Source organism: Microtus pennsylvanicus, chromosome 9, assembly GCF_037038515.1.
Source record: "Microtus pennsylvanicus isolate mMicPen1 chromosome 9, mMicPen1.hap1, whole genome shotgun sequence".
NCBI classification, from domain to species: Eukaryota; Metazoa; Chordata; class Mammalia; order Rodentia; family Cricetidae; genus Microtus; species Microtus pennsylvanicus.
The window spans coordinates 47515848-47537336 of NC_134587.1; the positions used below are offsets into that span (position 1 = coordinate 47515848).

The 21489-nt window shown below is 51.7% G+C and overlaps 2 protein-coding genes and 1 non-coding gene across 6 annotated transcripts in view; 2 read left to right on the top strand and 1 right to left on the bottom strand.

The window, feature by feature from the left end:
• The window catches only part of Lrsam1 (leucine rich repeat and sterile alpha motif containing 1), a 35038-nt gene extending 17290 nt beyond the window's left edge, over positions 1-17748 (bottom strand). For 2 of the 4 annotated variants that reach the window (XM_075985899.1, XM_075985897.1), the window contains exons 1-15: positions 17645-17748; positions 17130-17339; positions 14856-14949; positions 13439-13495; positions 13281-13325; positions 12044-12121; positions 9734-9802; positions 8593-8677; positions 7832-7953; positions 4896-4986; positions 2670-2800; positions 2151-2180; positions 1933-2055; positions 1489-1628; positions 437-481 (exon numbers count right to left, since the gene is read on the bottom strand). In XM_075985899.1, the coding sequence (XP_075842014.1) occupies positions 437-481; positions 1489-1628; positions 1933-2055; positions 2151-2180; positions 2670-2800; positions 4896-4986; positions 7832-7953; positions 8593-8677; positions 9734-9802; positions 12044-12121; positions 13281-13325; positions 13439-13495; positions 14856-14927 (1088 nt within the window). In that variant the 5' untranslated portion in view covers positions 14928-14949; positions 17130-17339; positions 17645-17748. Of the gene's footprint in view, positions 1-436; positions 482-1488; positions 1629-1932; positions 2056-2150; positions 2181-2669; positions 2801-4895; positions 4987-7831; positions 7954-8592; positions 8678-9733; positions 9803-12043; positions 12122-13280; positions 13326-13438; positions 13496-14855; positions 14950-16862; positions 17340-17644 lie in introns of all 4 variants that reach the window. The other 2 variants (XM_075985898.1, XM_075985896.1) reach the window with 1 other exon arrangement.
• Positions 17749-17761: 13 nt separating this feature from the next.
• Rpl12 (ribosomal protein L12) lies at positions 17762-20218 on the top strand. The gene is made up of 7 exons (XM_075985900.1): positions 17762-17922; positions 18181-18254; positions 18758-18856; positions 19156-19237; positions 19634-19720; positions 19912-20024; positions 20163-20218. Exons 1-7 carry the CDS (start codon positions 17886-17888, stop codon positions 20166-20168), a joined length of 498 nt encoding a protein of 165 aa, XP_075842015.1. The 5' UTR covers positions 17762-17885; the 3' UTR covers positions 20169-20218.
• On the top strand, positions 19419-19547 carry LOC142858028 (small nucleolar RNA SNORA65). Its single transcript, XR_012911922.1, has one exon. It is a non-coding gene; the product is annotated as a small nucleolar RNA SNORA65 (small nucleolar RNA).
• Positions 20219-21489: the final 1271 nt, after the last annotated feature.

Below are 21489 nucleotides of genomic sequence, written 5' to 3' on the forward strand. Positions count from 1 at the left end.
GACAGGGTCTCTCTATGTAGACCTCCTGGGTGTTCTGGAACTCATTTTGTAGACTCAAGACATCTGATTGCCTCTGCCTCCTTAGTGCTGAGATTAAAAGCGTGCGCCACCACACCTGAACTAAATGTGAATTATTAAAAGTGTTTTATAGCTGATGGGCATTACAGATGCACCTTCCTTCATATTTCTGTTTCTCTCGAGAATGTACATATATTTTAAGAAACTAAAGAAGAGCTATTACTAACTAGATACCAAGAGGTGACTCTCCTAGACTGCCGGAGACTTCCCAGGACAAGGGAGGAGCCTATGCCCCCCCCAGCCCCAGAGCAGGAAGCGCCCCAGGGAATCTGTTCCCCAGAGCAGGGAGCAACCCAGGGAATCTGCTCCCCAGAGCAGGGAGCTTTCTCTAGGCACATGATCCCCGAGGCTCACTCACCTCTCATTCTCTAGCGATTTCAGGATCTCAGAACTCTTCTTCTGCCTGTGGAAAAACCAGAGATGGGTCCTGTGAACACCAGCGATGACACGCCCAGCCAAGCTGCACCTCCCAACAATGGCTGAGCTCACTACCCAGGAGCTCTGTTGTCGGGCAGTGAAAGCCTAGAAGGCTCTCCTGTGCCAGGAAGTGAAAGTGCTTCTTAGGCAGCTGGATAAGGTGGTGTGGGCCTTTAATCCCTGCAGAGGCAGAGGCAGAGGCAGAGGCAGAGGCAGGAGGATCTCTGAGTTTGAGCCAACCTGGTCTACAGAGCATGTTCTAGGACAGCCAGGGCTGCACAAAGAAACTTGTCTTATAAAAATAAAACAATGGCCAGGCAGAGGTGGAGCACGCCTTTAATCCCTGCACTTGGGAGGCAGAGGCAAGAGGATCTCTGTGAATTCGAGGCCAGCCTGGTCTACAAGAGCTAGTGCCAGGACAGGCTCCAAAGCTACAGAGAAACCCTGTTTCAAAAAACCAAAAAACAAAAAACCCAATGTGGGAACACATAGTGCTTGGCACAGAAGGGCCAGCCAAGTCTCCTTAGAAGAAAAGGACCTGAGGCACGGGAGAAGGAAGCCTGGGCTAGAGGAGCATGCGGCTACAGCCTTTTCTAGACTCTTCTGTGGTGGACCCTAACCAGATGTCTTCAAGACACGGGATCTCCGCTCAGCTGCTCTCTCCAACCCATCATGAACTGGCTTGGCGGTTCCTATGTAGGACAGTTTGCTCCCTACAGGGTGAGCGGCCACCCTCGGGCAACGGGCAATGCGGAAGCCAAATGCAGGAGCAGGCTGTGACTTTCACCCGCTAATATGTGGAAGGGGGCTGGGCCCAGTGTGGCTAAGTGCAGTTAACAGGCCTGTGACAGAACCCCATTCTGTACCCCCAAATCAGAGCAGCGGAATCGCCTTCCTCGGACCCTAGCAGAGGAATGCTTGAGCCAGGGAAGACTGAGAGAAAGCACCCTGTCCCTCAGAGGCTATTCCGGGGGCTGGCGGGCCAGGACTGACCTCTGATTGTCCTGCAGGAGTCTCTGGATGCGGCTGGCGATGCTCTGCTCGCTCTGCTTCAGCTGCTCCCGCAGCTGCTGCCGTTCTGCGTCCAGGCAGCGCTGGCGCTCACTTAGGCCCTGCTCGAGCCGAGTCTGCTCCTGCAGTGGGGGAGACACAGGGCCACAGGTGCGGGCATAGTCAGGGTTTCGGCTGGAGGAAGTGGCGTTCCTGTCTCACTTTAGGCAGGCTCTCTGTGACCTTGGGCTGGTCCCTCCCTCCCCACTAGGCATATTAGTGTCCACTGTGCCCAAGGAGGCTGGCCAGGATATCCAGTCAGGGCCGCCATCCCTGCTTCCCGGGGATGGTGGGGCAGCTTAATCCCTGCTTGGCCATTTGGTGCCTCGGCCTACGCCAGGAGGCCACAGAGTTGGGGCATAGGCAGGCTGGCGTGTGGCCACGCACCTGCTTGACTGACTGAAGGATCTCGTCCTTGTGATTGTGGCTCTGCTGCAGCAGCTCGGCGTGCTCTCGCTGTCCAAGGTCCAGGCGCCGCTCAAACTCCAGCTTCTCCAGCATCTTCTGCTCCTGCGGGGACAAGATGCAGAGCCACAAGGGGCTGTCCTGCAAGTCTCCAGGGAGCTGCCATCCTCCAGAAGAAAAGTGGCAGGGAGGGCCTTTACCTTTCGCTTCTCGTAGTCAGAGAACCGGTTCTGGGGAGAGAAGAGCCAGAGGTGAGGAAGGGTGGTGGGCGCGGTTCCCACTGGCCCAGCCAGCCTGCTTCACGGGCACGAAGAGATGGAAGGATGAGAACCCATAAAGGGGCCTGGGGGGCTCCAGCGTGAGAACCACTGTACGTTTGACACACATACACACACACACAATAATAGATTTTTTAAAGTTCAAGGTTATCTTTAGATACCCATTAAACAATTAGTAAGATAAGATGAAAATGGAAGAGTTCAGAGAGTTCCAGGTGGGAATGGCTTGCCCTAAGACGCTGGGCAAAGGGACATGGTTTGTCCAGGGAACAGAGAGGAGACCTGGACAGCTGCTGTGGTGAGCTGGTGGCCTGGACAGCTGAGGTAGCTGGGTCTGTGGGTCTGAATGGAGAAATCCGTAGCTACAGCTCTGAACACCTTATGCCAGCAGCCCTCACAGAACAGCCACACAGGTACGCCCCTGCTGGCAGCAAATCTCACCTGCCAATCAGCCGCCTCCCTGGAGAATCTGTTTATGGCTCCATCGGGGCTGTCCTGGGAGTTCTCAGCTCCATCCTGCTCCAGGACTGGCAGTAGGTACTGAGAAGGAGGGTAGTATTCCAATCCTGACTCTACGGGAGAAGGGGCACAGGCTGGTCAGGAGCACCCCGCTGCTTGCTCCTGTGCCCTCACTCTCGTCCTCCCTCCGCCACCGAAGCCACCTTGCTGGCTCGGTTCACTCTTAAACTCCCAAGGCTGGGCCTCGCTGCTGTCTAGTTATTATTGCCCAACGTCAGACCTGGAGACATAGGCTTATAATCCTAACCACTCAGAAACAAGGGTGGCCGGACAGTGGTGGCACATGCCTTTAAGCCTAGCACTCGGGAGGCAGAGGCAGGTGGATCTCTGTGAGTTCAAGACCAGCCTGGTCTACAAGAGCTAGTTCCAGAACAGGCCCCAAAGTTACAGAGGAACCCTGTCTCGAAAAAGAAAAGAAACCAGGGTGACCGCTAGTTCTAAGCCTATCAGGGTTACACAGCAAGTTCAAGGCCAGTGTGAGTTACTTAGTAAGACCCTGTCTCAAAATGAAAACATACAAAGGGTTGGGATAGACTGAGTGGTAGAGCCCTTGCCTAGCATGTGTGCCGGCCCTGGTTCAACCCCCTAGGGAGGGAAAAATATGATGTCATGTATTTGAGTTCTGTAGTCAGCATACGCAGTTACTGCTTTATTTTTGTGTCTATTGTTTATATACGCATTAGAGGATCTTAAAACATTCTTGGGTAGTGAGAGTCTCAGTAGGTAACCCAGGCTGGCCTCAAGCTCACAATCTTCCTTCTGTTTCTAAGAGGAAACTATTTACCCAGAAAAAAATTTTTTCCTTTATTTTAGCGGCTGGGAACTGAAGCCAGAGCCTCAGGCACGCTAGCAAGTGCCCCAGCAGAGCCTGAAGCAGATTTAAGGCGAACACACCCTTACAAGCCAAGGGCAGTGCTGGCTGGGACACAGGACCTGCCAGGTACAAGCACATGTCCTGTGCCTGGCTTTTCTCCCTCTACTCCGGCAGACACTTCTCGCTTGCCGTTGGCAGAGTTTGTTCTTTCAATGCTGTGTGCTTCTCACATGTGAGTATGAAACCATTCACTCATTCTCCCACTGCTATGGGGACAGCGCTGCCGTGGGCGTCTGTGGACAACATGGCTGCTCTTTCTGTTGGGCGAACACCTAGTCAGGGAACTAACTGAGCTGGGGACCTGGATGTTCAGCTCGAAAACATACTGACAACATAAGTGAGAGAGAGAGGGAGAGAGATGGGATCTTGCTACGTAGCTCATGCTAACCTTGAACTCACTTCGTAACCCAGGCCGGTCCAGGACTGGCCCTGATCTCCCGGCATCGCTTTCTGAGTCCTCATACCCAGCTGTAATTTCTGAGCTATTATCTGTCTGGAGACGGGACTCCAGCACTACTACAGACCTGATTCTACCTCTGGAATGCTCGGATTACGGGTTTATGACTACATGCACATTATGTGGTATTGGGGTCCAACTTAGGGCTTCACGGTTAAGAGGCCAGCACGTGACAGCTGAGTCACTTTCCCAGCTTCTGGAGTTCAGCTTTTTTTTTTTTTCTTGAAGACCCAGGCCAGCAGGTCTGGGATCATTTGCATACTGATAAGATCAGCCTTTAATTCTCTTTGCACTGCACCTCACTGCTTGTGAATAATTCAGACAAGAGGCTTGCTCTGAGGACCCACAGGGGACAGGAACCACGCTGACAGGTGCAACAGCCCAAAGCTGCTCCCTTCTGGTGCCCAGGCCACCAGGGTCTGCCTAGCCTGTCCTCCTTCCTCTAGTTCTTACTTTATAAAACCCGGTCTCCATAGTACCTCAGGTTCCCCTCCCTTCCTCTAGGTCCCTTAGCCCTTGCCTCTTCTGCTAGAAACACTGTCTCTTCTCCTGGCCCTAGCTCCCTGCTCCAGTGCCAGCCAAGTTGCTTTCTCAGACAGGCCTTCCCCAGCCCTAACCTAAGCCAGATGCCTGAGCCTAATCTCTCCTGAGCTCAGCCTGGTGCTTCCATCTCTGTGCCATGCTTCATTGGACATGCTGCCCTCACTGGACGCTGACCGCTGACCAGGCAGTTTGTACCACCTGGTCTCAGCTGGTCCCCAGCCTGTGACAAGGGATGGTCATGGGGTGGGGGGACAGCAGAGGTGGCTGCCTTTACCTTTGCAAAGGAACTGCTGCACGGCCGCAGTGCCAGCACCACACACCTCTGGCGGGGGGTAGACCATGGACGTGGCATCAAGGCTCAGCGTCTGTGGGCACAAGGAACCCCTTTACTGTGTATACCACGTCACCCACCACCCAGCACAGTTGAAAGTCGCTTGGTTTTGCTGTCTCCCCTGCCTCCTAGGAGCACCACTAGTCACCACCGTGGTAGCTTGAGTGTGGACTCTGGGCCACGCTGCCCGGCATGGTGGCTGAGAGTCACGTGTGGCCATTTGCATTTCTTGAGTTGTGTGTACATACGTGTGTGTGTGTGTGTGTGTGTGTGTGTGTGTGTGGAGGGACAGAGGATAAGCCTGAGTGTTGTTCATTAGGAACCACTCACTGGCCTGGAACTTGGTAAGATGGCTAGGTTAGCCGGCTAGCAAGGCCCAGGGACCTGCCGTCTCTGCCTCCCAGGGCTGGGATTGCAGGTGCGTAGCTCTAGGACTGAGATCAGGTCCTTTGTGAGCACTTTCCCCACTGAGTCATGGCCCAGGCTGCATTGGAACCTGTGATCCTCCTGCCTCTGCCTCCCAAATGTCAAGATTACAGGTGCACAGCAACCTTAATTTCAGTTTTAATTAGTAAAGGCCACCTTGATGTGGGAAGGTCATTTGTCAATCTATTGTTTCATCGGTTAATCAATAAAGAAAACTGCTTGGTCTGATAGGTCAGAAAATTAGCTAGGTGGAGTAGACAGAACAGAATGCTGGGAAGAAGGGAAGTGAGCCAGATGCCATGCCTCTCCTCTCTGGTCAGATGCAATGGAGCAAGCTGCCAGGTCAGACATGCTGAATCTTTCCCAGTAAGACACCACCTCGTGATGCTACACAGATTACTAAATATGGGTTAAGCAAGATATGAGAGTTAGCCAAGAAGAGGCTAGATATAATGGACCAGGCAGTGTTTAAATGAATAGAGTTTGTGTGTTGTTATTTTGGGGCATAAGCTAGCCAGGCGGCCAGGAGCCGGGTGGCAGGAACGCAGCCCACCGCTCCTTCTACACCACCTTGGCTATATGGATACATGCCAGCTTGGGGGCCCCCAGTGGCTGCACAGATGACAACATTTCTATTACCTGCAGGGGGATTCTGCCTCTTGAGAGGCACTTGGCCTTCAAGCCCAGCACAGCACAGCCTGCTGTGCACCCTAAACAGGTCACTTGGCTTAACTCCCTTAGTGTCACATAGGCGTGGTGTCCCTGATTTGACGGGATGTATGGTAGGTAACAGGGCACAGCATTTGAATGGAGTTGGCACACAATATGGTCTCGTTGACAATGCCTGAGCTCTCACCCTGAAAAAAGTCTGCCCAGGGGGCCAGAGGCTCCCACAAGTTTTTTAAAGGAGCAGCCGGGCAATGAGTCCCATCCGATCTTCTGCTGCAGTGTTGGGGCTCAGGCACGCTAGACAAGTGCTCCCCCACTGAAGCACAGCCTCAGTCCCTCAGAGCTCCAGTATCTTAGGATAGAATCAGGGCCCGAGCAACTGTAAAGCTCATGACTTTTTACCTGGGAATTAATAAAGACTCAACAACAGTATTCAATTCTGTGGTGGCACCAGCCACATCCCAAACGCTCAAGAGATGTACAGTCAGTAGAAACACCCATGGCTACAGAAGGTTCTCCCAAGAGACAGAGAACAGAGCTGGCTGAGCACACTGTGCTTCACCACCATGTGAGGGGCAACACAGATGTGCTGTCTCTGTCCAGCTGCCACCTTCCCAGACACCTCTGCTCTTCACCAAGATCTGGGGAGTTCTGGGATGCTCAGACAAGCTGTCAACACTGCGACAGATAAATCCCTATTCCAGACACTGAGCTTTACATGTGCGGCCATAGGGTTGTTCCAGAGGCTGTAATGTCCAATCCCATCTATGGAGCTGTGTGCCCCAGTTTCTTCATCGGCAAAGTCATAACAGGACATGCCTCACGGGGGTGTGGGGGTCTGGGAGTTGGCACAGGCCCAGTCTCAGACAGTGCCAATGAGGGGCTGGGGAGGTGGTTCAGTTGGTAGAGCGAAGCCCTGGGTTTGATACCTGGCACCACACAAACTGAGTGTATTGGTGCACATCTGTAATCTCAGCAAGTGGAGGCAGGAGGATCAAAGAGTTCCATCCTCAGCTACAAAGTAAATTCAAGGTCAGCCTGGATTACACAAAACTTTATCTTAAAAAAACGTGCAAAAGTGCCTGAGGAGCAACAAGCCACCCTGTCAGGACCAAGAGCCCACTGTCCCCGAGTGGGCCACCTAGTGCTGGCGTCTGTGGTGGGTTTGCTGTGTCCCTGCTTTATATACTGAAGTCTTAATTCTGAAGACTCCAGACTTCACATTTAGAGCCAGGCTGGACCAATCTGACTGGTGTCCTTTGAGAAAGAGGAGATCTGACAGACATTCGGACAGAGGATGCACAGCACCTGCAGATAGAAGCCTTAAAGGAACCCACCGTGTCAACTCTGCGATCTTAGATGCTCATGCAGACTGCAAGGACATAGACTCCTCTGGTGTGTGTAGCTTCCTCATTCACCCCGAGGTGACTCACGGGGTCCCAGGACATTCTCACCCTACCCACCTGTGCTCTGACGAGATCCACTTTCCACACCGAGCCCAGATCTCCACCTTGCCTCCGTTCCACGCCCAGCTTTCCTGTTCATCGCCCGTTCTAGCCCCTCTTCGTTCTGCTCTTCCACTGAATGCTCCCAAGTCCATGGCTATGTCCCAACTCTCCCTCTTCTTCAAATCAGGCTCCAAGGCCATAGAGTGGGGACCCTTCTGGGTTCCCCCGTCCTCCTTCACTTGGACTTATGCCCTCCCACTGCCAGGATGGCAGCAAAGTCACCATATGACAGTCACACGGCAGCCCTCGGTGACACCGGAGAGAGTGCCCCCTTACCTCCAGGGTCCGCACGTGAGCCAGCATCAGCGGCAGTCTCCGAACCTCGTTTTCACTGATGTCGAGGGTACGCAAGCTTCGCAGCTCCCCCAGGGTCTCAGGAAGCTCCTTCAGCTTGTTGTCTACAGGGACCCAGGTGACAAACTCAGTGCCCCAAAGTCTGCAGCTACCTCCTGACACCCAAGGGCGTAGGACGTAGGGCTGGCAGGCTCTGTCACTGCTACTCAGGACTCTGGCCTCCCCTCCCTGTGCTGCTTCTCCTCTATAATAGAGCACCTACTTCCCAGTCACATGACGAGCTGAGTCTCTCTGCCAAGACGCTAGGAGCAGCAAGGGTAAGATAAGAGCCTGGCCACAGAGAGGCAAGTCGTCTTTGGAGGCCGAGGACAGCACACTGGTACCTTGGCTAGTCACTACCTCACTGCAGGGGAAGGTGTTCTGACAGCCACAGCTCAGAGCCTTATTTTCCTCATGTTAGCCTGCCTCGTGGACTCATCAGACCAGCCACATCCACGGGGTCAGCAGTGTCCCGAGCCACGCACAGCCACTGCAGCGGCACCTCCTGTCCCGCCCATTAGCCCGCTCTCTTCCCATTGCTCACTACGGTCTGCCTTTGCCCATTGCCTCTGGGTTTGTGACCAGAGACAGACTGAGCTAGCCGCTAGCCGGGGGTCACTATGGCTTTTGGCATCACCCTCCCACTCCGTGGTTCCCGGGGAAAGCACCAGAGAGCTGGCCTGATCCTGAAGGTGTGTACCCACCTTTCACGTTGAGGGTCTGGAGCTGAAGCAGGTTCCCTACAGAGCGCGGGAGATGCATCAGTTGGTTCCTTTCCACATTCAGTACCTAAGGAAGGAAACGACATGAGAAGCCTACAGGGTAAGAGTGCAGGCTTAACCTGCATCACCCAGGCACAGAACAGACCTGCCTTTATTTCCTCCTACAGCCCTGAGAGGGAGGCACGCGCTGTTATGGTCCCATCTAAGGGATGAGAAAACTGAGTTTTACAGAAGTTATGTGTTCAAGAGAGCCAAGCTAAGTTCTTGAACACACTCCTAATTGAGGCTTCACCATCTCTATTAGCCGCAGAATGCCCAGGGATAGTATGAACCAATGTGGCGGCAGACAGGCTGTCAAGGGCTCAGTGAGGCAGGGAGGGTTAGGATATGGTGATCTAGTGTTGAGCAATGGGGAGGCATAGCTCAGGCTAGCCCCAAATAAAGCACTCAGCCAGTGCAGGCACAGCTACCCACAAAGGACCAGGGAGCCAGAGAGTACAGAATTTGTGCTTTAAAAATAACATATAAAGGGGCTGGAGATTAAAAAAAATAATAATAGCATATAAAAACTTATGCATCGCCAGGTGATAGTGGCGCACGCCTTTAATCACAGCACTGGGGAGGCAGAAGCAGGCGGATCTCTGTGAGTTCAAGGCCAGCCTGGTCTATAGAGTTCCAGGACAGCTAGGGCTATTACACAGAAAAACCTTGTTTCAGAAGACCAAAAAAACAAAAGCAAACTCAGGTACCATGTGTATGCAATACCTGTGGAGGCCAGAAGAGGGCATCGGGCCCCCTGAAACTGGAGTTACAGACAGCTGTGAGCTGCCATGTAGGTGCAGGGAACCTAACCAGGGTACTTTTCGAGGCAGCTCTACAGTCTCTGGAATCTGTCTTTAAGATGGAAACCCCCTAGGTGTTTGTTTTTTGGGGAGGAGCAGTTAAAGCTGTGAAGCCATGAACTACCACCATGAAGTACATGCCAAGTCCTGGTGGAGAGCCCCTCACAGCCAGGCTGCAATGGGAAGGGCAGCGCCGGTGCCCAGCACAGTGCAGCCGAGGCCACCGCGACAACACATCAGAACGTCCCAGCGTTACAGAAGCCCGCGTCCTCCAGCCTTACCTGTAGGGCTGTCAGCTGCCCCATGTCATCAGGAAGGGCTGTCAGCTGGTTGTCATGGAGATCCAGAACCTACAGAACAAACAGGTCTGTCAGGCCCCAGAAACGCAGAATCCAGAACAGCTGAAGATGACGAGGTCTCCTCATACCCCGGTAACAACCTGTAGCAGGAACTCTAACAGAGTCTTTGTATCTAGGGGAAACACCAGAACGAGAGTTGTTTTCTGGAAGCACTTGGACCTGAAGGAATCATGTGGACGACAGTGACTGCTGTTGTTTCTCTGAAGGAATCATGTGAAAGACAGTGACTGCTGTTTAGTTGTTTCTCTGAAGGAATCATGTGGAAGGCAGTGACTGCAGTTCAGAGTTGTTTCTCTGAACCTTCACAGCCTTAGCGACGTTAGTTACACGATGGCCCCAGCACACCTGACTGTCTTGCAAACAGTGAGTTCTGCAAACAGTGCATGGTGAGGACGGAAAACGCAAGGGTGTGGTGCTCCTTCCAGAAGTGTAGATTAGGTCCAGGTTTGGTATAAGGAACTTGTTTTACCCTAAGAAACAACTTTTGTGTGACCGTCACTAAATCATCTTCAGTGTGGCTGGCCCTCCTTGCTGCCTGCAAGGCCTTATTTAATCCCATAGTGACCCTCTCTCTTCGATCATACAAAGGACTCAGACACCCACAACAACCCTTCCTCCTGCCTGCCGTTCATTCAGCATCCTGCCTCATAATCTTTTTCACTTTTTTTCTTTTTGAGATAGTGTTTCTCTACATAGTCCTGGCTGTCTGGGAATTCACTCAGTGGACCAGTCTGGCCTACAGAGATCCACCTGCCTCTGCTGGGAGTGTGCACCACCACGCCCTCCCCCCTTTCCTGAGACAAGGTCTCGCACTATGTAACCTGGGTAGACTCGGCCTGCTCTGCTGCGACTGAAGGCGCGTGCCAGCACACCCAGCTCCACCAGCGCTCCAGCTCATAGTCTTGTTTTCCTTTCAGGGTCTAGAGGCAGGCTCCTACAGTGTAGCCCAGGCTAGTCAATTCTTTTGCCTCAACCTCTTCGCCAGTGCTCAGGACTGCAGACATGTGCAGCTATACCACGTCTGATTTACGTGTTCTCTTTTTACAGAATACAGAAGTTACACATGGGCTGGGGTGTGACTCAGTGGCAGGGCACGTCATCAGTATGTGTGAGGGCCTGGGCATATTGATCACACACACATACACGCACACACACACACACGCTAAAATAAAAATTAGCACAAAGACGACAACAGAAAAGCATGGAGTGAGGGTGGAGACGGCTAGGCAGTTAAGAGCTGCTCTTGCAGGGGACCCAAGTTTGGTTCCCAGCATCCACACTGGACAGCTCACAAGAGCCTACAACTCCAGCTCCTGATGCCGTCTTCTGACTTGCTTAGGCACTGCATGCTTGTGGTGCACTATCTATCTATCTATCTATCTATCTATCTATCTATCTATCTATCTATCTATCTACCTATCATCTATCTACTTACCTATCTATCATCTATCTATCTACCTATCATCTACCTACCTACCATCTATTTACCTACCTATCTATCATCTATCTTTCTATCTACCTACCTATCTATCATCTATCTATCTATCTACCTACCTATCATCTACCTACCTACCTATCTGACTATCTATCTATCATCTATCTATCAATCTACCTACCTATCATCTATCTACCTACCTATCATCTATCTATCTATCTATCTATCTATCTATCTATCTATCTACCTACCTATCTATCATCTATCTATCTATCTATCTATTTATCATCTAGGCAAACGATGATAAACATAAGGTAAAAATGAGTAAATCTCTTAGAAGCACCAAGCAGTATGTGTGGGGGCATACACTTTTAATTCCAGGACCCAGGCAATAGAGGGACTCTGAGTCTGAGGCCAGCCTGGACTGCACAGCCAGCTGGGACTGCATAGTGAAACCAGATCCTAAAACACAATCACCTAGAACAGAGCCACTCCAAGCCCACCTGCTGGAGCTAATGAGGGAACGCTGGGACAGAGCAGGATGTCCTCCTTTCTGCTGACTTGGCTTGAGTTTAGGAGCAGATGGGAGTGGAAGCCTCGGAGGGCAGGTGCTGGGGCTGGGTTCTCTTTACCAACAACACCCAGGAGTGCTTAGAAACCACACAGTTCAGACACCACGGTGACCATTCTGTGAGGATCTTTCGGCATATTTTAACAGAGAAGACCCAAGGAGGGTGTGGAGGCTCAGCTGCCACCTGGAGCACCAGAGTCCCCGGTGCCTAGAGAGGGCCCAGTACCTTGATGGTGGCAAGGCTCAAGAGGCTGCAGGATTTGGGAAGCAGGGACGTGAGATGGTTCGTATGCACGATCAACACCTGAGAAGAGAGGAGAGAAATGTCGGGTTCCAGGAGAGCAGCACGCAGGGAAGGCCAAGGGTGAGGTCAGCGGCTTGGCCCCAGCACTAGGCTGCCATGCTGCGCCCCATGCATCTTTGCTCAACCAGACCACAAGGGGGAGCTGTTAGAGTCATGGGCTCTTTTGAACTGGACTCCAGATACGGGGGGGGGGGGGGGGGGGGAGTTTGGGGGTCTAATTCTATCTTATATCCTTAGAAGGGGTCAGCTATCCTGCTTAGCCTTTCCTGGTTCTAACGTTTCCTAGAAAACAGAGCACTAAGTGCCTTTCTCCAAGGGCTGCCATGGCAATAAGCAAGCCACGTGGTGAAAGCGTTTTAGCCTGGGTTATCATGGGGTCCACTACTCAGACTGTGCCAACCATGGCTATTCTTGTTAGACATTGACTCCAGCTTTGGTATCTCAGAAGAATTTCACTACACTATTGGCAGGAACATGTTTCACCATTCCGGGTCCAGCTCTGACGGTGTGTACGTATCCACCTGTATGCAAAGCCTGGCATGATCTTCTAGAAAGGCTTTCACCCCCTTCTAACTCTGAGGATGGCAAGAACGCACCGAGTGTCCTCTCTATGAAATACTGGGGGAGGTAGTAACCGCGCTGTGTGACTGGCAGACTCCCCTCTCTATCACTCACACACCATGAGACAGCTAGCTATAAATGTCTTCTTCCTTCCACAGATGGAGAAATTGGAGTGTGGGCTGGAGATTGCTTTGCAGTTAAGAGCACCTAGGTTTGATTCCCAGGATCTACAGGTAGCTCACAACTGTCTATAACTCCAGTTCCAGCTGGGCTTCCTGCCTCCCCAGGCAGCGCACATGCATGTGATACAAATAGACATCCAGGCAAAATACATACGCACATAAAATGCTAAAAGTTAATAAAAGAAAGAGAGGTGTGAGCGTGTAAGGAAGTTATCTAAGTCACGAGGCTATGAAAATCAGAGCCAGGAGCATCTCAGAGTGGTCCAATCCCAGAGCCTGCTCTAATAGTGACAATCTCCACGGCGGGCCAGAGAGCAGGAAGGAGGCTGTGTGAGGACAGCGGCTCCTCTACGTCCATGTAGTTTCCCTCAAGCAGACACTCAGTAAGTGGTTTTCTGAACAACGACTCTGCTTACCTTTTTCTGCAGAACTTTGCACGTTGCAAAAGCCCCAAATGGAATCTAAGACGAGACAAAGAAGGGTCAGAGCCTCCCCACCTGCCAGCTGCCTCAACTGCTCTCCTCAAGGACACAGGACAGATTAAATTCACAGCTCTTACACACCCTTACTTTACCTCAGAGAGTTCACATTTAGAGATGTCAAGAATGTCATCTGCCCCAGCTTCTTTTGCCTAAGGAAAAAAGACATTTTTAAGTTAAATTGCTTTTTTTAAATATTTATTGATTTTATATGTATGCACCTCATGCATGCCTGATGCTGGCAGAGGTCAGAAGAGGCATCAGATCCCCGAGAACTGGAGTTACAGCCACCATGTGGTTGCTGGGAATTGAACTCAGGACCTTTGGAAGAGCAGGCAATGCTCTTAACCTCTGAGCCATCTCTCCAGCCCCCCTTAAATTGGTTTTTGAGACAAGGTCTCAGGCAGCTTCAAACTCATCATGTAGACAAAGCTGGCCTCCAACTCCTGATCCTCCTGTATGCGCTCTGCAAGAATTAGCTCTCTGCATAGGTTCGAGAGAAAGGCTTTAAAAAAGTTTTCACGTCTCCTGGGTGTGGTGGTGCACGTCTTTAATTCCAGCACTCAGGTGCAGAGGTAGGCAGATCTCTGAGTTAGAGGCCAGCCTGGTCTACAGAGAGAAACTCTGTCTCAACTCCTTACCCCCCCCAACTCCACAGAAAGAATCTTCAAGTCCTGTATGTTAACGAAAGTTCTGTTGAATCTGTGAGCATTTCATATTCATGGTGTTTAGCTTCTCCTAAAATAAGTGGTAATTTGGTTTGGCTTTGTTTTGCACCTCGGAGGTTCTTTTTTTTTGAAAACAAAACACTTTTTATGGCTGGAAAATGGCTCAGAAGTTAAGAGTACCCGCTATTCATCCAGAGGTCCTGAGTTCAATTCCCAGCAACCACATGGTGGTTCACAACCACCAATAATGAGATCAGTTGCCCTGTTCTGGTGTGCAGTCAAACACGCAGACAGAACACTGTATGCAAATAAATAAAATCTAAAAAAAGACCCCACTTTTTAATGATTTATTTATTCTTATTTTATGCGCACTGGTGTTTTGCTTACATGTTATGTTTGTATGAAGGTGTCAGATCCCCTGGAACTGGAGTTACAGATAGTTGTGAGCTGCCATGTGGGTTCTGGATGGCTAGCTTTGAATCTGTGGCAATCTTCTTGCCTCAGACTCCCAAGTGCTGGAATTTTCAGGTATGAGCCACACCCAGTTCCCCAAATCAAAACACACAAACAACAACAAAAAAAGCACTCTGGCAAAACATACTTGTGGGATGGAGAAAGTAGGAAAGAAACACAGGTATAAGGAGCTGGGAGGGACACAGCCACAGCCTGCTTTTACTGGTCCTTTTGGCAGGTGGCCCAGTCTGAGGTCCAGCAGGGAAAAAAAAGCCAACACACACTCAGCTTGTGAGAAAGGGCACTCCCAGGGGAGGGAAGGCAGAGGGAAGGAGCAAGTACCCCTAGAGACATGGAGGCCTAGGAGGGAGAGACAATAAACCTGCCTTACCAGACACATCTGGTACTCCAGGCGCTTCCGAGCCTCCTCACTGGGTTTCCGCTTCCGAAAGAAGAGGGGCATCTTCCTGTGTGAGTTCTGGACACTGGAGCACAAGACAGAAGTCAGCACCTGGGAACCTGCACTGTACCTGACACTACAGGCAGGCAGTTCAGAGATGCAGCTGGCCTGTGCACCTGTATCTGACACTGCAGGCGGGCAGCTCAGAGATGCAGCTGGCCTGTGCACCTGTATCTGACACTGCAGGCGGGCAGCTCAGAGATGCAGCTGGCCTGTGCACCTGTATCTGACACTGCAGGCGGGCAGCTCAGAGATGCAGCTGGCCTGTGCACCTGTATCTGACACTGCAGGCGGGCAGCTCAGAGATGCAGCTGGCCTGTGCACCTGTATCTGACAAGGCAGGCGGGCAGCTGGGAGATGCAGCTGGCCAGTGTACACTGTACCTGACACTGCAGGCGGGCAGCTCAGAGATGCAGCTGGCCTGTGCACCTGTATCTGACACTGCAGGCGGGCAGCTGGGAGATGCAGCTGGCCAGTGCACCTGTATCTGACACTGCAGGCGGGCAGTGGGAGATGCAGCTGGCCAGGGCACTGTATCTGACACTGCAGGCGGGCAGCTCAGAGATGCAGCTGGCCAGGGCACTGTATCTGACACTGCAGGCGGGCAGCTCAGAGATGCAGCTGGCCAGTGCACACTGTACCTGACACTGCAGGTGGGCAGCTCAGAGATGCAGCTGGCCAGTGCACACTGTACCCGACACTGCAGGCGGGCAGTGGGAGATGCAGCTGGCCAGTGCACACTGTACCCGACACTGCAGGCGGGCAGTGGGAGATGCAGCTGGCCAGTGCACACTGTACCTGACACTGCAGATGGGCAGTGGGAGATGCAGCTGGCCAGGGCACCTGTATCTGACACTGCAGGCGGGCAGCTGGGAGATGCAGCTGGCCAGGGCACCTGTATCTGACACTGCAGGCGGGCAGTTCGGAGATGCAGTTGGCCAGCTGGCCAGAGTTCCCTGCGGACAGGGCTATCTGCCTCATTCAGTCGGTCCCTGAGCCCACAAAGCAGCGCTCAACATTTTGTTCTTTGTTGACAAGGCAATAAACACAGAATATGGTGGAAGGAACATAAACGCAGGCCAGGTGCCCTGGCTTTGGGCTCACCTGCCACTGACCCTCTGGGAGGCGTTGGCATCACCCTCTAGTATGGAGCTATTTTCCCACCTTAGGGAAGATTCCCCCAGACCTTCCAGGGATGTTCTCTGAGGACTCTTGCCAGACTCAGCTGATGAAGCTGTCAGCAAGACTAACCTGGAAGTAGCCACGACTTGGGGGGAAACTCAACTGTGTCAAGATTAAAGAGAGTTATGAATCTCAGGAACCTTCCCACCCTTGAAGCTATTATCCATTTGATCCTCACTCCAGCCCTGTGTCCACTGATCTGGCTACACAACCTGGGTTACAGGTGGTTACACAACCATCTGGGGTGCTTGTCCTTCAAGCCCTGACTCTGTGCAGTTTGCACAGCTCCCTGGATTTCACAGTTCAGCAAAGTTAACCCGAGCTCAGAAGCTGGGTGCTCATAGCTGGCCCAGAATCTAGAACTTCCACTGCTGTGTAAGGGCCAGAGACAGGAAGGAAGCATTCATTGAGAGGAAGCGTGTAGCTAACAAAAGCATAGGCTTCGACATCTAAGACATCAGCTCTGTCGCTTTGGGTCAGAGCCTATTTCCTCAGACATAAGATGGAGCAATGTTGCCACTGTTGGGTTCAGTGGGGCTCAGTCATTTCATGTATGTCAGGGCCATGTCATAGACTCTGACAGAGTGCACCACACACATGCCAAACAGATTCAGGGACTATCACAGGGGCCAGGGAGAAAAGGCTAGAGGAGTCTTGCAGTTGAAGACACATCCCTGGTCCTTAGAGATTTCAGGTCTCCATTCCTGGGTGTGTATAGGCTGTCAGGCCTGCAAAGCCAGCTCCTTCCTCACTCACCTGCTGGCACTCCGGAAGAATGATGTAAAAGAGCCCTCCTCCATCCCTTACCGATGACTTCCCTTCTGCTCGCTAATGGTTAGCCCTCCCTCTTCTCTTTACTCCAAGTCCAGATTTCCAAATTCTCTCCAAAACACACACCAAGTCCTCTTCCCTGGTCATTCCCAGCAAGGGTTCTTTCAAATCTGGTTTGAACCTCCCTGGTGGTGTAGCTTGGTCGGGAGAACCACACCCATCCTCCCCTGGCAGAGCTGGCCAGTGGCTGACCTGGCTTTGTGGACGGAAAGGTCCTTTGCCGATGTTCCGATGTTGGGGTGGACCTCAAGGTAGGCTAATCACTCTGAAGCGTTGGTCATAGATGCAGACACAGGCACCAGTGAGGCGACCTGCAGTCGGGTCTTTTTCAAACATAGGAAGTTAGGACAGAAACTCTGAATCTCATAAAGTCATGCAGCTCAGGATGACAGTGTCGGGACTCTAGAAACCAAAGAATCGCAGAATTAAGAATGTGGTTTAGACCCGAATAGTTTGCTCGTATAACTAACATGCACACACTACAAATGGGTAAGAAGGCTACTAGGGTAGCATTGGTACTGGGGTCCCGCAAGTCAGATGCGGATTCCTCAGGGGAGGGGCGGGGCCCTGGGACTCCAGAGTCATCCTCATGATAAGGGAACGTGGAATACATCAGGAAGCAGGGTCTCTGGTAGAAGACCCTTCTACTCTGACAGTTCCCGGGGAAGGTGCTGGAACATCCACCCCTTCCGAATTCCCTAGCTCACCCATGAATACGGCTCTCCAGTCCTCTGCCGCAAACGCCTGCCCACAATAAACAGGGCGGCGAGGGCGTCACCCCGACGTGGGGCGGAGCCAGCGGTTATCGCGAGAGCCGAGCTTTTGTGCCTATATCCGGTGTGGGCGGGGTGACGACCGTCTTTTCGGTTTTCGGCTCGGAGGGGGCAACGGTGCAACTTTCTTCGGTCGTCCCGAATCCGGGTTCATCCGACACCAGCCGCCTCCACCATGCCGCCCAAGTTCGACCCCAACGAGATCAAAGTCGGTGCGTGCCTTCGCCGCGCCCGGGCTGCGGGTGGAGCTTTCCCCGCCGCGTGCTGGCTGTCCCGGGCCTGGCCCCGGGGCTGCGGGGCTGCCTCCCTTGGGCCTCGGCTTCCTCGTGTGTAGACGGGGAGGAAGCACCGCCGCCCTTGCTGCCTGTGCGCCTTGGGTAAGGCCTGGCCCCCGGATGGCTGCGGCCCGACGGCAGGGCGGCCTCCGGCCCGGCGCGTTCGGCGAAAGGTCTGATTGTGCTTTTTCTCAGTGTATCTGAGGTGCACCGGAGGTGAGGTCGGCGCTACATCCGCCTTGGCCCCCAAGATCGGCCCCCTGGGTCTGGTAAGTCGGCGCTGCCAACAGCTGTGCTTTTATTTAACATGAGGGCAGACTGCATTTTTTCTGTGTGTGTGCCTGTTGGCCCCCTACCATGTGGGTGCTGGGGCTCGAACCCGGGTCCGCTTCAGCCCCGTTTTGATTCTAAAAATTTTGAAGGAAAGCTGAAATAACACGGGTATATAGCTCGTGCCACGGCACAGTTGCGGCAATCATCAGGCGGGTTCAAAGAGGCTGAGGCGTTACCATGTGCTTGGTGACTTTGTTCCTAGCAGGAGCAGTGGAGTCGGTGAGTGGCTGGTTAAAACCCGCTGCTCGCCCGTGTGATTTTTTTAAGGGAGCGCCCTCCTTGGGTAACCAACCCATGGGAGCCTAGCGTTAAAGCTCTGCAGGTGACCCTGTCACAGCTGTATCCATCAGCTCTTCGGGCAGTTGGAGTGATGAGGGCTCGAGTGCTGGCAAGCGTGAGTTTAAAGGCTAAGCCTTCAACTTTAATGTTCTTTTTACAGTCTCCGAAAAAAGTTGGTGATGATATTGCCAAGGCAACCGGTGACTGGAAAGGCCTGAGGATTACAGTGAAACTGACCATCCAGAATAGACAGGCCCAGGTATTTACATTGCTTGGTGTGGGGGAAGGCTGAGGGGGTAACCTTGGAAAGTCATGGGATCTCACTCTTCTGGTGAATCAATCTTATCTTCGCGGGAAGGCTTCTGGGAAGGTGGTAGGTAGCAGGGTGTAGGATTCCGCCTTGTGGGGCCCAGGGATTAGGATTAAACTCAAGTGGTCAGGCTGGGTAGGAAGTACTGTTAACACTGAGCTATCTCCCAGGCCCTGTTGACATATACTTCAGTGGCAGTACTGGTATTGAAGGGTTCCTGCACTGTGTTCATAACGAATTTCTCGTAGATTGAGGTGGTGCCCTCTGCCTCTGCCCTGATCATCAAAGCCCTCAAGGAGCCACCAAGAGACAGGAAGAAGCAGAAGAACAGTGAGTTGATTGCACTTTTCTGGTTTCTCCTCCAGTGTTTGCTGCTTTTTTTGCTTTAAAACTCTTTGCTCTGACTCGGGTGCAGGAGTGTAGAGTAACGCCCTTGGGTTGGTTGACGCTGCTTTTTTGCTGTACCTGAGGTTGTGTTGGGCTGCTGGGGAACTTGACTCTGCCTCAGCCACCCGCCACTGCACCTGACCAGTACTGTTGGCTGGTGCAATCCAGTGGTGAGCTGATAGTAAGCCCCAGCTTTAGGAAACAGGGTTGTCCTCCATGTGGATGACTCTGTGCCGAAAGCATGGGGACAGCTAGACATAGAAAATAAAATGATCTTGTCAAGATGGCACATTTGCTTTTTTAAATAGCAAAACGACCCTTGTGCTTTCTTTTCCACAGTTAAACACAGCGGAAATATCACTTTTGACGAGATCGTCAACATTGCCCGGCAGATGCGACACAGGTCTTTGGCCAGAGAACTTTCTGGTAAGTTATTTACACCGACTTTTCTGTGTATCCCTGGCTGCTCTGGAACTAGTTCTGTAAACCAGACTGGCCTCCCAAGTGCTGGATTAAAGATGTGCACCATCACCACCCAGTGGGAGGCATTAAGCCATCGTTTTTCCCTTTGCCCCTCAAATAGTTGCAAGAGACTGAGGCTTCTCCTTTTAATGTAGGAACTATTAAAGAGATCCTGGGTACTGCACAGTCTGTGGGCTGCAATGTGGATGGGCGCCACCCTCATGACATCATTGATGACATCAACAGTGGTGCTGTGGAATGTCCAGCTGTAAGTGACATTGCATTTCCCCCTGTTTTGTTAGCGTGGGGGGTAGCTGGGCTTTTTGTTGCCTCTGTCTTAGAGGGTGAAAATTTTTTGTGGAAATATGTTCCCCATCGTGACTGATAATTTCTCTCCATTTTCCAGAGCTAAGAAGCAACGAGAGAAAATATTTCAATAAAAGACCATCTGATAACCAGTGAGCTTGACTGTTTTTTTGGGTGAGGGAGTAATTTTTTCTTGGTATGGTCATGGTGGCTGTGGTAGCAGAATCTATGGAGCACAGCGTATAGCCAGGAATGGAGGGTGCTTTTTTCTTTTAATCTATGATGTGGTTGGGCTGCCATGAAGAATCTTGCTCTATTATTGAGGCAGAACAAAGACAATATTGTTTGCTCTGGATCTTATGTACAGAGCAGTGCACTTTAAAACCTTGAGCCTTTCGTGGGTTTCTAAATCACTTGGTTACAAAGCCAGTAAGTACATTTTTCACATGCACAGGCATCTGAATAATCTGGGCCCACATCAGTTGACAGTGACACATGTAAGGGAAAATATGCTATGTGGGCATAAGGGTGACTTTAGTTTTCCCGTTTCATGAGGTTTTTTTTTTTTTTTTTTTTTTTTTTTTTTGCTTTTTAGAGACAGGGTTTCTCTGTGGCTTTGGAGCTTACCCTGGAACTAGCTCTGTAGACCAGGCTGGTCTCGAACTCACAGAAATCCGCCTGCCTCTGCCTCCCGAGTGCTGGGATTAAAGGCGTGCGCCACCAACGCCCGGCCATGAGTTTTTTTCAATCAATACAAATCATGTGTTTGAGGAAGATAAAAACCCAGTGCAACTTTGTAGAAAATGCTGCACAGGTGATGGCGCATGCATTTTTGCAGTTGACCTTCATTTGGTTTCAAGCACTAGTGGTTTACAACCAACCCAAACTCTGCCAAGCATGCTCACTGTACACATAACATGCTGGCACAAACCAAAGACCTACCCAGCCGCCCCAGGGAATGTCAGGGAGGTGCTGGAAGAGAAGCCTGTGGAGCCACCCGTGTTCATGAAGGGGGAGGCTTGGGTGGCGTGGTTGCTGGGTGCTTGGTCAGTTTTTTGCCATCCTCTAATCTCAGACAAATGTACTAATGAGGGACCAGGGTTCTATGCCTAATACCCATATGGCAGCTCTCAACTGTAGTCCAGTAGTTTTGGCAAAGATAGAGGCAAGTCAAATGCCAAAAACAATTTAAAGTTATGCCCCTTGGCTGGTGGTGATTGTGGCACAGGCTTTTAATCCCAGCACTCTGGAGACAAGTGGATTGCTTGAGTTTGATTGAGGCCAGCTTGGTCTACAGAGTTCAAGGACAACCGAAGCTGTTAATACAGAAGCTCTGTCTTTTGAAAAGCTAAAAATATAAACTCTCAGTGTCCAACCTAGTCATAACCTAGGTTCAGTGGAAGGGGGATGGATGATCTTCAAAAGGT

Coding starts and splice junctions, on each gene's coding strand:
- Rpl12 (XM_075985900.1), top strand. CDS start 17,886: ATGCCGCCCAAGTTCGACCCCAACGAGATCAAAGTCG. Junction 18,857..19,155: donor TCCAGAATAGACAGGCCCAG/GTATTTACATTG, acceptor AATTTCTCGTAG/ATTGAGGTGGTGCCCTCTGC. Junction 19,721..19,911: donor TTTGGCCAGAGAACTTTCTG/GTAAGTTATTTA, acceptor CTTTTAATGTAG/GAACTATTAAAGAGATCCTG.